This window comes from Ovis canadensis, chromosome 10, assembly GCF_042477335.2.
Source record: "Ovis canadensis isolate MfBH-ARS-UI-01 breed Bighorn chromosome 10, ARS-UI_OviCan_v2, whole genome shotgun sequence".
Taxonomy (NCBI): domain Eukaryota; kingdom Metazoa; phylum Chordata; class Mammalia; order Artiodactyla; family Bovidae; genus Ovis; species Ovis canadensis.
In genome coordinates this window covers 42234010-42252816 of record NC_091254.1, presented here as the reverse complement: position 1 = coordinate 42252816, position 18807 = coordinate 42234010, and the positions used below count along the sequence as shown (strand labels likewise).

General features: G+C 39.9%; 1 protein-coding gene across 12 annotated transcripts in view; it reads right to left on the bottom strand.

The window, feature by feature from the left end:
- The window catches only part of STARD13 (StAR related lipid transfer domain containing 13), a 505433-nt gene that overhangs the window by 51329 nt on the left and 435297 nt on the right, over positions 1–18807 (bottom strand). For all 12 annotated transcript variants that reach the window (XM_069601576.1, XM_069601578.1, XM_069601575.1 and 9 more), the window contains 2 exons: positions 8064–8135; positions 5285–5366 (listed from right to left, as the gene is read on the bottom strand). In XM_069601576.1, the coding sequence (XP_069457677.1) occupies positions 5285–5366; positions 8064–8135 (154 nt within the window). The remainder of the gene's footprint in view (positions 1–5284; positions 5367–8063; positions 8136–18807) is intronic.

Here is an 18807-nt window from a genome sequence, read left to right as displayed (position 1 = left end):
GCCGTTGCATCCCTGCTCAGTCCCCCAGTCGTGTCCGACTCTTCGCGACCCCATGGACTGTAGCCCACCAGGCTCCTCTGTCCGTGGGATTCTCCAGGCAAGAATACTGGAGTGGGTTGCTATTTCCTTCTCTGGGGAATCTTCCTAATTCAGGGATTGAACCCATGTCTCCTGCATCTCCTTCACTGACACATGGATTCTTTACTACTAGCGTCACCTGGGAAGCCGTCTACAATAGAAGGCTTTCTGATTTTTCTGGCTGACAGCTACTATTATTCACAACTTTATATCTTGAAATGATTCCTGTACTGGCTAATCTATAACACGTCTGAAAGGCATGTTTTTTTTTTTAAGTAGGCTTCAATGGAAAAGTCCAGAACTTAGTCAAGGGACCTTAGATCACATGCAGCAATGAGCAGATAAGGATTTATCATCCCCATGTTTGACACTTCAAGTGTGGTCCACTCAGCCACATACATCATCAAATGAACAGAACTGCACATTTAGAAGCAATGTTCACTCTTGCAATCCTGAGTTAAAAATATGTAACAGATTTTGTATTCTTGGTTTATAATGTAATCTTTGATTTATATTTCACAATATAAATTTAAGAATCTATGTGTAAATTACTAGAACTAATAATTTCAGAAAGACTGCAGAATACAAATGAACAATATCATATATATATTAGCAGTGAATAATGGGAGACTGAAATGATAAGAAAAACCCAGCACTTCAAAACATGAAATTCTTAGGTACCTTCAAGTATGTATATTACCCATATGCTGAAAATGACAAGTCAGGGTTAAAAAGAAAGAAATCAAAGGAGACCTAAATAAATAGGACTGTGTGTATGAATCAAAAGACTTGTCTGTTAAGATATCAATTATCCCCAAATTGATCTATTGAGTCAACACAATCCAAATCAATACTCCAGAGGATTTTAAAAACAGATATCCATGAATGGTTTCTAAATTTATATGGAAAGGCAGAGGATCTAGAATAGACAAAATAATCCTGGCAAAGAAGAACAAAGTTGGAGGACTTACACTATTGGATTCCAAGACATACACAAAGCTAAGTAATCAAGTGCCATATTGATAAAAGAATAGATACATGGATAAATGGAACAGAATAGAAAGTCTAGAAACAGACTCATGCATATATGGTCAACTGATTACAATATAAGTGGAAAGGCAATTCAATGAGGAAAGCATAGGCTTTTCAACATTGTGGTCAACCAATGGGACACTGATAAGCAAAAATATGAATCTTGATCCATACTTTGTACCTTATAAAAAATTAATGGATCATCACCTAACACATAAAACACAAAACTGAAATTTCTTGAAGAAAAACAAAGGAGAAAATAGTGACCTTATGTTAGGCAATATTTCTTATGTATGACATTAAAAACATGAAAAAAATTAATAAATTAGACTCCAATAAAACTTAAAACTTCTTCAAAAGACATTGTTAAGATATTGAAAAAAGCAAGTTACATGCTGGCAGGACATTTCAAAACTCAGTAAAAAAAAAACAACCAAATTTTTAAAACAGGCAAAAGACTTGAATAGACAAAAGAAGATATATCTTACAAAAGAAGATATAGGAATGGTAAAGAAGCACAAGAAAAGGCATTCAGCATCATTACTCATTAAGAACATGCAAGTTTAAATCATGACAAGGAAACACTAGACACTTATTAGAATGCTTAAAAACAGAACTAAACAAAACCAAACAATACCAAGTACCAACAAAGATGTGGAGCAACAGAAACTCTCATACATCATTGGTGGTAATACAAAATGGTATGGTCACTTTCGCAATGTTTGGTGGGTTTCTTATGAAGTTAACATATACTTACCAAATATACCCCAAAGCCCCATTCCTAAGAAATTACTCAAAAGAAATGAAAACTTATGTTTACACAAAAACTTGAATATGAATGTTTATAAGGGCTATATAATCACCCAGAAAGAAAAGAAAGAAAGTGGAGTCGCTCAGTTGTATCCAACTCTTGTGTAGCCCACCAGGCTCCTCTGTCCATGGGATTTTTGAGGCAAGACTACTGGAGTGGGCTGCCATTTCCTTCTCCAGGGGATCTTCCCAACCCAGGGATTGAACCCAGGTCTCCTGCACTGCAGACAGGTGCTTTACCATCTGAGCCACCAGGGAAGCCCATTTAATCACTCAAAGTGGTGACAACTCAAATATGCATTTGGTGAATGGACGAACTGTAGTAGTATATCCACACAATGGAAGACTATGATTGATACACACAGCACAGATGAATCTTAGGTGTATTAACTAAAATGAAGCCAGACTCAAAAGCCTACATACTGTTTGATTTCACTTACATAGCATTCTGGAAAAGGCAAAACACTAGGCACAAAAACCAGATTAGTGGTTGCCAGGAGTTGGAAGCAGGGGTAGAAGTTGATGACAGAGGTGAACCAGGGGGTATTTCAGGTGATAAAGCTGTTTTATATCTTGGTTGTGGTGGTGACTACCTGATTGTAGGCATTTCTCAAAACTCAAAGAACTGAAAATAGTGAATTTTACTTCAGATATATACAGAACACCTTGACTCAAAGAAGATATAGATTTTAAAATTCAATTGAGATGATTTTAAATTGAATTTAAAAATTTAATTGCATAGATTTCATTTATATGTAGAATCTAAAAAACAAAATAAATAACTAAATAGAAACAGAGTCAAAGATACAGAAAGCAAACAGGTTGCCAGATGGGAGGGGTGGAAGGAGGAGAGATACAGGTGAGGAAGATAAAGGGATGCAAATCTTCATTTACAAAATAAATGAGTCACAGGTATAAAATGTACAGTGTGGGGAACAGAGTTAATAATTATGTAATATCTTTGTATAGTGATAGATGACAACCAAACTTACTATGGCGATCATTTTGAAGTCTATAGAAATATAGAATACCAGGAACTAACATAGTGTTGCAGGGCTAATATTTCAAAGACAAACAAACAAACTTACAGGAAAAAAAAAAAAATCAGATTTGTGGCAACCTGAGGTGGGAGGAAGGGGCAACTAAATCAAAGTGGTCAAAAGGCACAAACTTCCAGTTACATGACAAATAAGTCGTAGAGATGTAAAGTACAAAATGATAAAGATAATATACACTGCTGTGTGTTTTGCATCTGAAAGTTAAGGAAGTAATTCCTAAGAGTTTTCATCACAAGGAAAAAAAGGTTTTCTTTTTTCTACTTCTTTAATTTTGTATCTATTGGAGATGATAAATGTTCACTAAATCGATTATAAACATTTCATCATGTATGTAAGTCTAATCATGCTGTACACCGTAAACATAAACAGTGCTATATGTCAATTATATCGCAACAAAACTGGGCGAAAAACAAAAGGCATAATTTGACAATCAAGTAAATATAAGTATGCAAGAAAATGCAATTGGGAAAAAGATAATTAATGCAATACGATTAACAATAAGAAATATTTCTTTTAAAAGTGCCAAGTGGCTTCTCTGGTGGTCCAGCTGTTAAGAATCCACCTTGCAATGTGAGGGACACGGGTTTGATCCCTGATCTGGGAAGATCCCATACGCCATGGGGCAATTAAGCCCGTGTACCACAACTACCAAGCGTGTGCTCTAGAGCCCGCAACCCACAACTACTGAGCCCGCAGGCTGCAACTACCGAAGCCCGAGCACCTGGAGCCTGTGATCCTCAACAAGAGAAGCCACCGCAATGAGAAACCTGCACACGGCAACGAAGGGTAGCCCTCGTTCTCGGCAATGAGAAAGAAGCCCGCACAGCAATGAGGACCCAGCACAGCCAATAAACAAATAAACCTTTCTTAAAAATGTCAACTGGTTAGTAAAAATACTCTTGGTTAAAACTAAGAGGGAAAACTCAGGATGAGGTGCTGGTGGAATAGTTCTGAGGTGCATGAGGGCTTGGGGTGTGCATCAGACATCCTGAGGAGAAAACACTGCTTTTCCAATTCATTGCCTTTAAAGAATTACAACAAAACTATCCAATCCTCTTATAATTGCTCACAAATGGCATTTTGTGCTTGTTTGTTTTCGAGTCCAAATAGCCCATCCCTGCAGTTTGTGATTTGAAGAGTTCTCTTCTCTTCACCCACATAAGCAAACCCACAGCAATGCTTTCCTTGAACATTCAGAGACCATTTCCTAACATGACTCTATTTTCTCTTCATATAGCAACCCTAAGAGAAAGCAGCTACGAACACAGAAATATAAATATATGTCTAAAGAATCAGCAAACCTATGATTATTTCACAATATTCTAACATACATTTGTCTCTCCTATCTTGACAAAAGTTTCCTCATCACTACTTTCTTCTTAAACTGCTATCTTTTGTATGTCAAATGCAGAATGTACGAGAAAAAACACTGGACTACAAGTGATGAAAACTTGTTTAAGGTCAGTTCAGCCCATTACTAGCTCTGTAGCCTTGGAAAAATGACTCGCCTCCTGAAGCTAATATTTATTTCCAGCTCTGACTTCTCTCCAGGGCTTTAGTTAAAAAACTTCCAAGCTAATTTCCTACAGACACACATGACCTCTCATGCACATTTACTTGTTCAGAGATATTTGATTGCATTGGCATCTTTCATTATTACTCAAATTACAATTGTTTTATTTGTTCATGTATGCTTCAATTCTTCAATTAGATTTCTTCAACCAGATTATATATTCTTTGAGGGGAGGGAATTATTCATATATACATCTTTTCTCCTTTTATCACCTATCACATACTGAAGGTGTGAATTATTTCTGAAAGCAGATATAATTACTTGAGCTTACATATTTCAGTTTGCTGATATAATTATTTGTCTTAAAAAATACAGCTAAGTTTGACATACTCATGAAGTTTAACAAGGCCTTCTCTCACCACTCATATTCTGGTCCCTCATGCTTCCTCCTCCCAATAATCCACGCACACTCCATCACTGTCTATAGCCTCAGCTTGTTTTACATTTTTAAAAATAGAATTTAACACTCTCTGAGATAATCTCTTCTTCTCCTCTCTTTTTCTCTCACTCATTGTCTCTTTGACTCAATCTGTAGTCTGAAGCTCCATACTAGAACTCAAATTCCATGAAACCAGGGACTGATCATGCTCACAGTAAGACACTTATAGCCTGGTATACAGTAGGCATTCAATAAGGACTTACTGAATTGTTGTTGAACTCACCCCTTAATACAGTGACAACTATTACAGACATTTAACAATTGAAAGAAACAAAAATATTTCACATGATTTACCTGTAAAGAGGTTCTACAAGGTCCTTTTCAAGAAAATCATGATCGTTCTTGACAGCCACAATGTTGATGGGAAATTGCGAATCTGAAAGAGAGACAATGGAGTTTATGAGGCTTGTTTTATCTGAATCAGCAACGATATCTTCAGGCCACCACATTTCTGTACTCATGGCTAATCTTAACTGCAGTTCCTCTCCACTGACGGGTGTGTTGGTAATGTTTAGAGAGCAGGGTGCTTACTTTAACCCCAATAAATGTTTTTAAGGATATAAAAAAGCATGCAATATGAAAATAGCCAAGTGCTTAACCTTGGCTAGGATTGCTGAATGCCTGTATTTTTATCCATGTGTGCGTCAGTTGCTCAGCCTTATCTGATTCTTTATGACCCCACTGTCCATGGGATTTTTCAGGCAAGAATACTAGAGTGAATTGCCATTTTCCTCCTTCAGGAGATCTTCCCAACCCAGGGACTGAACCCGAGTCTCCTATGTCTCTTGTATTTCAGGTGTATTTTTTACCTGTTTATAGCTCATCATTATCATAGACATTTGCCTGCATGGAGAACTTCTACACTCTCACCATCTACCTAAGGTGGAGGTTGCTGACTTCTCTCCTGATCAGTTCATGAGATACTGATCAGGATAGAAGTTTGGCAGATTTCTTTTTTGAAGTTTCCAAAAATACCTGCAGCTCAATGGTCTCAAGTATTTTATTTTGTAACAAAACCTTTTTCTTTTTTAAAAAAAATATTTATTTATTTATTTTTGGCTGTGTTGGCTCTTAGTTGCAGTGAGTAGGCCTCTCTCTAGTTGTGGCACACAGGTTCCAGAGTGCACAGGCTCAGTAGTTGTGGTCACAGGCTTAGTTGCATGTAGGATCTTAGTTCCCAGACCAGGGATTGAACCCTTGTCCCCTGTACTGGAAGGTGGATTGGTAACCACCGGTCCACCGGTCCACCAGAGGAGTCTCTGTAGCAAAATCCTGTTCTAAACTTGTAACTTTTCTGTAAAAGTATTTGTTCTAATTTTTATTACATTTATAAAAGGCATATGATGACTGGGATTTTAATTCTGACTCTTCCATCTTATAATCTTGTAAAAGTCACTTAACCTTTTTGGGCCTCTCTTTCATGATCAGTGAGTTGGTAGTGGAGGGTGGGAATAATGGTTTCTTAGACCAAAACTGTAAGACCCTCCTTCTTGTCTAAAAGGCTATGATTTTATGAAAGTTTTTATCAGAAACTCTAGACCTCAAAGCACCCTCATAGATATGCTCTCTTTTATCCTCAAAGAATTTAACAGAGAGAAGTAGGCTTTTTTAAAATAGAAAACTGAGCTTCTAGGTGAGTAGGTGTGATTCACCAGTGAGTAAAAGTTAACTTTGTTGATTCTTTCCATACTATGTGAATTTTATGCTGTCAGAAACTATATTGTTTAGTGTACTAGCTATGCTCTATTGAGCCCTACAGATCCACGCTCCACTCTTCGGTAACCTGGTTTGCGCCCAGGATCAGCTGTGTGGATGGCGTTCAGTGGGGTCCATGTCCACTACCTTATTTTGTTTGGCCAATGGGAAGCCCCAGCTGGAGATGGAGGGAGGAGGGAGTGTGACATCAGGGCACTGCCCTCCTGGGTCTTCTCCAGGGAGCTGTTGTCACAGCTGTGTCCTCTACTCCTAAGCCTGCTCTGAGATCCTCTCTCCTTCTGGGTTCTGGCATCTTACCTTCTGTTTATGGCTTTGGGCCTAGGGTACAAGCTTTGGGCTGCTACAAGCTTCGGGCTCCTGAACTGTTCCTCGTGGTCTCCTAAGCCCTGCTCACACCTCCATCATGAACACTTTTAGGAATAAGACCTCCACAGATTGTCCTGAGTGTGCCATTGCTCACTGCTGGGATCCTGACTAATTCACAATACATTAGGACTCTCCAAGGAGATGCATTGGTTATAACTCTAGGTATAGGCAAGATATGGGGCTTCCCAGGTGGCATGGTGGTAAAAAAAAATCCACCTGCTAATGCAGGAGACACAAGAGATGTAGGTTCTATCCTTGGGTCAGGAAGAGCCCGTGGAGTAAGACGTGGCAACCTGCTCCAGCATTCTTGCCTGGAAAATTTCGTGGACAGAGGAGACTGGTGGGTTACAGTCCATGGAGTTGCAAAGAGTGGGAAATCACTGAGTGATTGAGCAGTGCATGTAAGTAAGATATAGGAGAATAAGTTTATTAACTGCCAATGAAAACATCAATGGAACAAAGTATGATGCTAGCAATAAAAACATTTTACTTTCAAAACCCTGAAAAATAACATCTGATCCATGTCACGTCTTAAACATTTTCATGTGAGGTAAAAATCTCAAGATAAATTAGCTTTGTTATTTCTAAGAAATTTATCAACAATTCATTTATTGTACTTTCAATAAAACTGAGAGCAGTGATAAAAAAAAACAAGAAAGAGGATAGGGAGGAAGTGCAGAAAAAAAGCTGCTGCTGGCAGAACCCTGGAAGGAAAAGGCAGAGTTGTGATTGGTGGTAAAGACATGAGACGCAGAAAGTGAGAAGCAAAAGAAAAGAAAGGAGAAACAGGCAAGGGCAGAAGGTGAAATAGTCTCAGGAAGTGACCCTAATTCCTAAACTGGCATCAGTTTATGTCCTGGGCATTGCAAAGGCAGGGGGAAGGAGAAATCCAGGAAAAAATGGTTGAGAAAAGACTCGGAAGTCAAAAAGCACCACAGGACAAATTTTGAATTTATTCTCTTTATAAAGAGAGAAGAGAAGCCCAACCTACCCTCATACAGCTGAGCGTACTGTGGGAAGCCAGCAGCGCGGAGCCAGTCACATGCTTCCTTTGCCTCGATTTCTGAAAAACACAAGAAAAGGAGATGCGTTGAGTCTCAGACCACCCACTGGCCTCTACCTCCTCAATCAATAGGAACTGGTGGGCACTGTGAAGGTTATTACAAAGCAAAATTGTTCTCCTAAGTCTGTACAAGTAGCCTACTCAGAAATGGGTGTAAAATGAGCAGGCATCACAAAGGTACTTGTTTCATGTCTGCTAAGATTATCTTCAATGTCAATCTATAAGTATTTGGATAATAGCAAAACCACAGACTACGAACTGAGGCTACAGGCTGAAACTACAGGCTGAGTTTCAGGCAGGGAAAAATGTCTTATTTATACACTAGGGAACCCGAGGACTAGGGAGAAGGAGGAAGTACTTCCTTAGGTTCTTTTTTTTTTTTAACTTTCAAAGATAAAGCTAAGACTATTTATCCTACATTCCTTTATTCTTTTACTCTGGGGATAATGAAAGAATGAATACAACTGGGCAGGCTTGTGAAAATGCATTTTCTCATGAAGAAATGTGTTACAAAAATCCAATGTTTTATTATTGCTTTAGTTTTACTAATGCTTTAATTCCAAATGCCTTGTAATAAGATGCTCATTCATCAGGCACATTTGAATGATTTCAAGCTGCAGAGTGCAGCAGGCAAGAGTGAAGCTAATTATCTGGAAAGGAGACAGGTGTTTGATGGGGCTGCTAGAATCTCCGAGAGCCAGCCTCAAGCAGTTGATATGTCCTTTGGGTGACCAGTTTTGGTGTGGACGTTCCAAGAGTGCACAGGACCACCTGCCTGGAGAACTTGGAGGGAGATGGGAGAGTCTCCAGTATGTGAACCAGGTCACTTTTTGACCTTGTGAATCCTGGATCATTTCCTAACCACAACTCTTAGATAAATATGAATGCAAGGGAAAAAGAAGTTCATCTGTCAGAAGTCTAGGTTCTCCAAACAAAATTAAACAGCTGATTATAACAGGTCTCTACCCAGGCCCCTTTCTCTGCTGTTGGGAGGGAGCTTGGTCAGGTCATTGCATTTTCATTTACTCTGACGTTCATTTCTCCCTGTAGCCAAAGTTGGAGAGTACAGGGTGTTCTTAGGTCGCTGCACTGAAACAGTCCATGCTAGCATCAGCAGTGGGCCAGAGACTGCAGCCTACATTGAAAGCTCAATGTCTATGCAGCACGATGTTCAATGTGACAGCTGTCTGATCCATGTTAGGAAAACAGAACAAAGGCCAGATCATCCACAGGCTCCAAGGGAAGAGCAAAAACCTACAGGCCCATTGATTTGGTTGGACATGGGCTGAGATATGTCATTAAATTCAAGGAGACACAGCGTGCTGTGGCCCCCATGCCAGAGTCCCTGCTTCTTTTGGCATCCTCTAAGCCCTCGCCATTTGAGAGACTGACGATTTCTAAATCTTGAGCTTTTTTCTCTGACATAAGGATTTTTTTACATAATTACTGCCAGCACTGACCAAATAGGTACACATTCCTGCCTTGTACATATTATTCAGAATTATCTGGGGCACCAAGCTGGAAACAAAAGCTCCAGAAAGCTTTTCTATGAGGAGGGGTGAGCCCCATCACTGCAGTTCAGAATGAACTGGCTGGATTGTACTGTATTGGCTAACTTGGGTTTTCCCTTTGAAAGGTACAAAGGGCAATTATTGTAAGTCTCCAAAGTTGTATTTAGGACTCATTTCAGAGTCCTTGGGCTTCCCTGGTGGTTCAGATGGTAAAGAATCTGCTTGCAGTGTGTGAGACCCAGGTTCAATCCCTGGATTGGGATGATCCCCTGGAGAAGGAGATGGCAACCCATTCCAGTATTCTTGCCTGGGAAGTCCCATGGACAGAGGAGCCTGGTGGGCTACAGTCCATAGAGTCGAAAAGAGTCAGACACAACTTAGCAACTAACACACACTGAGAGTCCTTATGCGAAGGCTTCCACTTTGACAACCACCCAAGTATTTCAGGGGAAGGAGAACACACACATTCTGTTACACGGAGAAAATGTGATTACTCTTGGTCAAAGATAGGCTGCTGCCTTCTAAATTTTCAAGCTTCAGATTTGTTTTCTTCTTCAACATACCACACTACCTAGTGATGAGAAAACACCTGATTTCTAGACATGCTCTAAACAGTCATGAGTCAGCAAGTCTCAGAGAGGAAGCACAAAATTCTGTTACACCAACTAGCTAAATAGCATGCCTTTTTCTACTTTATTTTTGCTTTTACTGTCATCGAAATGCAGTGTTAAGCAGAAGAGCCTCAGAGAGACAGACCATTAAGAATAAATGGGGGACTTGGAAGGCAGGAGCTCTGCTACACAGGAAGCTCAAAGAGGAGCAGGAAGTGAGCTCGTAAAAGAGCACACACTCCACTGGATGCTGGGTAAGGAGGACAGAGAGCTGGGGGAGAGGTGGGCAGCAGGGGTCCTCACAGAAAGACTCTCTTTGGGACTGAGACTCTGGCTTGGCAGTGGAACAGGACTTGGGCTAGCCCAGGAGATTTTATTTAAAAGGCTCTCTATATAACTTTGTTCTGTTTTTTCATTAAAGCAACACAGATAATGAACCGAAACTCTACCTATATGTAAACATGAATAATCAAATCTTAATCAGAACCCAGTTAAATAAACTGATTTTTTTCAATGGCTAGACATTTTGTTTTAAGTTTTCCAGGCAAACAATAGAAAATTGCAATTAGTAAATAATGAGAAGAAGCCATGTCCCAGTCATGATGGATACCTCCCCTCAACCATCACTTCCCATACCCAACTTGCTGTTCTATATCTGGAATATCTTCCAAAGACATTCCCCCTACTTTTGATATTTTCTGGGTTTTGTTTGCTTTTTTTGTTTGTTTTTTTTTTTTTTTTAAATACTTCAGTTGTGTGCAAGGCATGTGGGATATTAGTTCCCTGACCAGAGATCGAACCCAAGATCCCTGCATTGTCAGTGTGAAGTCTTAACCACTGGACCACCAGGAAATCCCAACTCTTGATATTTCAGTGTAAGGGCATAACACACTCTTGTTTACCACCAAAGCAAACAAACAAACAAAAATGGAGCATAATTAACCACTATCAAAGATGATTTTGCCCATCAAGTTGGAGAAAAACAGATATAACTTCTACCGATTCCCCACAGTGCCTTCTAACACCTATCAGCCAAATGCTAATGTTTCCCAGGGAATATCACTCTGCAATGGCCAAAATGACTGGAGAATTTGGAAGGAATCATTACTCACAGTTGTCATCACTTCACAAATATCTACCTGATGAGATATAAATGACATTTGAGAAGAAGGTGAAAATCTCTTTTCTGCTGAGCTGTTGATAGCCAGCACAAAATTATATTTTGATGGTTTTGTTTGTTCTCCATTTGCAACCCACACCTGGTCCTGCAGCAGCTCCAGGGCTATCAGGCAAAACACCAACCGTCTCCTGCAGCAAGCTTAAGTGTGGGGAGGAACCAGAGAATGCCCTTGACAGACTAGCCTATTGATCTCAGGCATGGTTACTGCATTGTTACTGCAGAAAATTCTGTTTGGCTCAGGATCATGATAGGATTTTAATAGAACCAATGCAATTATTACATGTAAAAATAATTTCCGTTTCACTCTAGAGTATCTATTTTTGCCTGCCCAACGTCCTTCCCCCTTTCTCCAATAACAGAGCCTCTTCTACTGGTTCAGGTGGGGTCACCACTTCTGGTCCCCTCCAACCATATTCCTTGGCTCTATCGCCACCACCCACATGGAGTGATCTGCTCCTTAAGAGAACCCCTGATTCTGGGAAAGACTGAAGACAGGAGGAGAAGGAAACAACAGAGGATGAGATGGTTGGGTGGTATCACTGACTCGATGGACATGAGTTTGAGCAAGCTCCGGGAGTTAGTGATGGACAGGGAAGCCTGGCATGCTGCAGTCCATGGGGTTGCAAAGAGTCTGACACGACTGAGCAACTGAACTGACTAACTGATCACCACTGTCCACATGGAATGATCTGCTCCCTAAAAGAGCCCCATTCCGCGAAGTCCAAGGAGACCAAGGAGCTTTGGGATCTCACATCAATAGTTGTTTGCGGGCTGAAATCAACTGGTTGAAAAGGGAGGTTTTCAGTTTTTCTATCGTCAGCTTGACGTGCACAAAAACCAAGCAAACTTTTTCAGTTGATAAATCCAGAAGACAGTGTGGTGCTTGGCATGCTCTTCCATCACATATCTGTGATTCTGCTTGGGGGAAGGTTTGCCTCAGCTGCCTTTCCTACATGTTTGGACCCTGACAGGACCAACCAGAGTCAGACACAGCAGAGGGACACTGTCCCACTGGCTGCCCAAGTTGCTGACCATGGATGGGCATGAGCACAAAGTCACCGTGGAAACTGTTGTGGCCTGTGACACTGTTTTTGCAAAGTATTATCATGTTTCTTAGTTACACGTGTTCAGTGTTAAAAACTTATCATAATACGGAAAGGCACAATGAAAGACAAAAGTCAACCCTTGCCCCATTGCTAATATATAATTACATACATGTTATTTGTCAAAATGGTAATGATGGTGATATCTTTGGTTGACTACTTTTTGCATATAAGAAAATACACTATGAATATTTTCCCATATCATGGCATTGTTGGTAAAAAAAATTGTTTTGAGAACAACACTTATTTTTTAAAATACCTGTTCTGTGAATACTGCCTGTTGAGCTGATGACATCAAGGTAGCTAAGAGGAAACAGTTCAGTAGGGCTTCGTCAACACATTCTGATTGTAGTGAAAGCTAGAATTCTGTGTGAGTTTAAAGAGATTTACAAGCTGTTTCTTTAAGGAAATATCATGTGATGTTTGCACTTTCAGGTGGACAAGGCTCCGGAGGGCCTCAGTCAAGTCAGGAGTTATACTGAGTGCAGCAGATTTAACACCCAGGTTTGTAGGCTCCTTTCATGTCACAAGCAGGAGTTGCTAGTTGCTAGTCACAGTCTAGGTTCGATGCAGGATACAGGATGCTTGGGGCTGGTGCACTGGATGACCCAGAGAGATGGTATGGGGAGGGAGGTGGGAGGGGGATTCAGGATTGGGAACATGTGTATACCTGTGGCGGATTCATGTTGATGTATGGCAAAACCAATACAATATTGTAAAGTAAAAAAAATAAAAATAAAAATAAAAAAATAAACTCGTGTTTCTAAAGTGGTCAGAACAGTGTGTTCTCCCAGCTAAGAATTTAAATACATTTTTTGGTTTACATTACTCTCGACATAGAAAATACTTTTTCCAGAGCTAACCCAAAGGGATGCTAGTTTTTCTAAATGACCAAAAATTCAAATTAGGGCCAAATTAAATGTTATTGTCATCAGAAAATTAGCTGGCTAGAAGAAACCTGGTTTTCCATGAAAAGTGGAGGGCACCTGTATTGATGTTGTTCTTACAAATCTCCTGGAATGTTGATGGACAAACTGACCTCAGTTTAAGAATGTCTTAAACATTCTTAACATTCATTCTTAAATACTCATTAAAAGTACTCAAGACAAGTGGGGGAAAAAAGAATTCATGGCTTTCCCTGTGATTTTAAAAAGTGGGCTTGAGAACAGTGTTGTTGTTGTTGTTGTTTTCATTTAAATTGGCTGACAGGGTGGGCACCCTGCTTCTGAAAGATTATGGATGACTCAACCACCACAAGATGTCTGCAGTCGACACAATTATCACTATTAAAGCATATCCAAGGTATTAACATTTCAACAGGCTCATGGCTGTTGGCTTAGGATTGTTTACATGGCTGACTTAGCTTCATTAGTAACGAACCTCTTCAGACATATGACACCTTTGTCTTCAGATGGAATTTCTCAAGTGAAGTCCCTATTTATTGAAGCTGTATTTATGTGGCCATAGGCTAGGCCAGGGCTTCCCTGATAGCTCAGCTGGTAAAGAATCCGCCTGTAATGTGGGAGACCCTGGTTCGATTCCTGGGTCGGAAAGATCCGCTGGAGAAGGGATAGGCTACCCACTCTAGTATTCTTGGACTTCCCTGGTGGCTCAGCTGGTAAGCAGTCTGCTGGTAAAGAATCTGCCTACAATGTGGGAGACTTGGGTTCGATCTCTGGGTTAGGAAGATCCCCTGGAGAAAGGACAGGCTACCCGGCCTGGAGAATTCCATGGACTGTATTATATAGTCCATGGGGTCGCAAAGAGTTGGACATGACTTGAGCAACTCTCACTCCACTTTAGGCTAGGCCAGGTTTGTGAAAACCAACGCCAGAGCACCCATCCCATCTATATAGAGATGTGAATGATACGAGTATTAATATTATATAGGACCAGGCACTATCACCACAGTCCTTCTCCCGGGAGGGCTTTATAACCCTAATCACAGGTTCAGGAGGGAACATCAAGTTTTGTGGTAGCAAAAGACTGTGATTTAGACTCCCCGTCATGGCATCAAGATGCATCTTTTTGCATCCTTTGAATTACATAATGCATTTACTACAATGTGTAAAAGGCCTGGATAAGTCTTAATGTACACCTAATTTAATTCTTTTCTAATGTGGATAACACTTTATTTCTATTAGATTCCAAGTTACTAATAGAGTTAAAATACAGGTTTTATTTAGAATAAATTTAAGATTGTTCATCTCTGAATATCCAAATCAGTAAACCAAGTGACAATCACTCATTTTTATCTCCCTATAATTTAAGGCAACCTTTTTTTCTGATGTGTAGAAAAGTATCTTGCACTCAGCTAATAGATAACCATAGAAGAAAGAAATAGGAAGATGTATATATCCCCAAGACAACTAATCGTACTCTACTAAGATGGAGATTCATGGCTGTATTTACATGTACTGTTTCCCTGAAAGCAAGAGTTACAGACATGCTGAGACACACTATTCCATAACCAATTTTTAACACTAGTCTTATTTCTCAGGTTATGAAGTATCTTTGCAAGCTGGATTCACAGCAAATCTAGTCACTTAAAAGTAATTTCTATCACGGTGGAAAAGAATCAGGCAAATTCTATATCTATATAGGAGGTCTATTCTTAGTTACTCAAAAGTTGTTTTTAATCTCTCTTTTTCAGCCTTTTTTTTGGGGAAATCATATATTTATATATACAATTTATTATTTACTATCAAATTTTAAGATAATTATAAATTAAATTATATATTAAAATACATTTAATATAAATCATACATACATTTTATGTAATCATAAATTTAAAATTCTAAATAGAATTCTGTATCTATGTAGTTACAAATGTATAATGAAAACACACACACAGAGACAACACTCTAAAATGTTCTTAATGGTCCCCTACTCTTTCTAGCTGCCAGGGAGATTGCATTTCTCATCTGACTGGGAAATGTGTACTTCCCATCCCACTGATGTCTGGGTTGGCCATGTGACCCACTCTGGCCAATGAAACTTGGGCAGAAGTAATGAATGGGAGTTTCAAGCAAAACTCTACAAGAGCTATCTAGTTCTGTCAGCTCCCCTCCCCTTCCCTTGACCATGAGGCTGGACCATCTCAGACAGAGGCTGTTCTTCAGCCTGGGCCCCAGAATGATGACACAGGGGCACAAAGCCACAGCCAAGCAGCTGTGGACATGTAATGCGAGCAGGCAATAACCTTCTGTTGCTTTATGCTACTACAACTTGGGGGACAACTCGTTACAGTGGCATAATCTGACTTAGGCTAATTTAGCACAGCTGCCAGCTGCTCCTTTTTATAAATGAAGCAGAGGGATGCGCTGAGAACTTCTATTTCAACTTGATGCTGTTCCTGGATATCCGTTAGTGTGTCAGAAATGAAAATGATCAGACTGCATAAGCATTTCCGCCTCGAAGTCTGCTTCCCTGTTGATGGTGCCTGATTTCTGTTGAATGTTAAAATGTAAACCATGCTTTCACACTCATCTGTCACGTGCATCCACATGTGTGTGCACACACATTACAAACATACACCTTCCCCTCACCTATACATGTACACCATAGAAAATAAAAATTTCAGCAACTGAACAAGGGATATAAATACTATTCCCCTGGCTCATATTCCTAAGAGTACGGGGAAAAAAAAAAGATTATACCCCTGGCCCCTGCAATCAATCTCAAAGAAAAAGAAAACAGAAAATATATCTTCTACTAGCCAAATAGTTTCTGACCATATTGTTTGGACTTGAGTTTTCCATGAGGCAGAGTAGCTCCTCATCCTCCCCTCTCACTTGGTGCAGACTGTTCCCTTCAGACGCTTGCGGTATCTCTCAGGGAGGCTGCATGCCTGCACAAGCACATGAATACCCCCAGCTCTGCGAGTTCGTCAGGTCACTGCCTACCACTAAATCCCAGGAGATTCTTGGGGATGGAATCAGTTATGCAACTGAAAATGCAAGGTAGAGGAACAGAGAGCGGATTCAGACAATTACAGACAGGGTTGTAATTTGCCGGCCTTGGTCAAAGTGCCTCCATATTGACCCACCAAGATGACAGAATCTTGGGACAAGGGTATGGGATTCTGGAGATAGCTTCTCTCTCTTACTTGGCTTCTTTGGCTTCTCTTGGAAAGGTGGAGACTAACAGTCCCTGGTAGCTGACCTGATGCTGGCTGTCAGGAACAGAGGCTCACAAGGTAACTACCACAAGGTAAGCCCAGCTGCCGGTATCAGAAGGAACCCTGTGTACTCTGTGTCATGCCTGTGACTTTCTGTTCAGGGAAGAGTGACAGTTTTGGACAAGTCCCACCACCACTAGGAAGTCAGGTATCCTGGCCTTGGACCGGTATTCTTCTATCCTATATAGCTTTAAGACATTCTTTAAATGTTAACAAAAAATTATGCATGTCTTTAGGGCATCAAACCCCTTCTCTTATCTACTTTCAGACATATGTGGAGGTCTATATTTATAAGGCTTATCTGCTATTCCAGCTGCTTAGCCCAACTCTTTTATAGCTGTGGGTACTCCAATTACACCAGAAGCTTTCACAATATCAGGGAAAATTGTACCACACAGGCATCAGAAGAAGCACAGATCTGTCTGGATAAAATAACTGCAATAACCTTTTTATGTCTTTTCACTCCTTGAGGGGCTGGCACAGCAAGATACAACGTCACCAAAGCTTCTGACTCCCAGCTTAGGGCTTTGTGCAGCTCTGATATCTAGATCAATCACAACTAGTGTTTGCTTAATTTAATCCTAAGATCAGATGTGCACAACTCAAGTGTAATTTCACTATCTTACCATATATAAAAGCTTGATGGTGTGTGTATGTGTGTGTATTTTGTTTTTAAATATTTACTGGGATAAAATATTTCCTGAGAAAATTTCAATATATCTTTGCCAGTTTTCTGGAATGCTCTCTACTTTCATGCAGTGGCAATGGTTCTGTGAGTGATTTTCTAAACATGTATAATTTATCCCAGAAAATCAGGGCTGGATTCAAGAAATTAGGTTTTTATTAGGTCTTCAGCTACAGATTCATTTTCCTCCGTGTTCTCCAAGGCCAAATAGGCCACCGAGCTTAGAGGTTCACTCTCTAAATATTGGGATTTCTATTTTGCAAATCATTAATAGACACGGACATTATATATTCCTTACAGAAAGCAATATAAAATGCATAGAGGGAGTTGAAATATTTTTATCTGTTTAAGGTGGGGGTAGATTAAGCTCCCAACTGAAGGAATAAAAAACAGCTTGTACACCAAAACTCCCTTTTTCATCAAACATAGTGATACATTATTGATTTGTGCCACACTATAATCTACCACACAGCCTACTGATATTAAAGCCAACTGAAGTGGGACCCCCTGGTGGTCCAGTGGTAAAGAATCGCCTTCCAATGCAAGGGATGTGGGCTTGATCCTCGGTGGGGGAACTAAGATTCTGCAGGCCTTAGGGCAAATAAGTGCTCGCACCGCAACTATTGAGTCAGTGCATCACAACTAGAGTCTGGACATCACAAGGAAGATCCTGAGTGATACAACAAGACCAGACATGGTCGAATAAAAATAATAATAAAATAACAAATAAATGGTAAAGAAAAGTCAACTGAAGCATCCTATAAATATACCATGAATGCAATCAAATAGGCTTTAAAAAGTTACATAAACTATTAAAAAGCTTTAAAAGTTTAAAACATGGTAAAAGTTTTAAATCCTCTAATAGTTCAATTTGTATAGTAGATAACTTCTAATTTTAAAGAATTCTTTGAGCTTTAGTAATTATTGTTACAAAATCTTTATTGGACCTCTCCAGATTTTAAGAACATAGTAGGAAATGGTGGAAATATGTAGTTATGTAAAGACATGACTACTTATAAACAGAGGGAATCTGGGCAACTCTAACTCTTGTACAATATAACTGTAATTTAATTACCTGACTAGCTTTGGTGGTGATGGTTTAGTCTCTAAGTTATGTCCAACTCTTGCAACCCCATGGACTGCAGTCCACCAGGCTCCTCTGTCCATGGGATTCTCCAGGTAAGAATACGGAATGGGTTGCCATTTCCTTCTCCAGGGGATCTTCCCAATCCAGGGAATGATCCTGGGTCTCTTGCACTGCAGGTGGTCTCCTGCACTGCAGGCAGATTCTTTACTGACTGAGCCACTGGGAAGCCCATACTTTTGAGCATATAACAATTATTATTAATGATGGCCTTGACTAACCTGCCTGCCCCAGTACTTACTGAATTCAGGTAGAAAA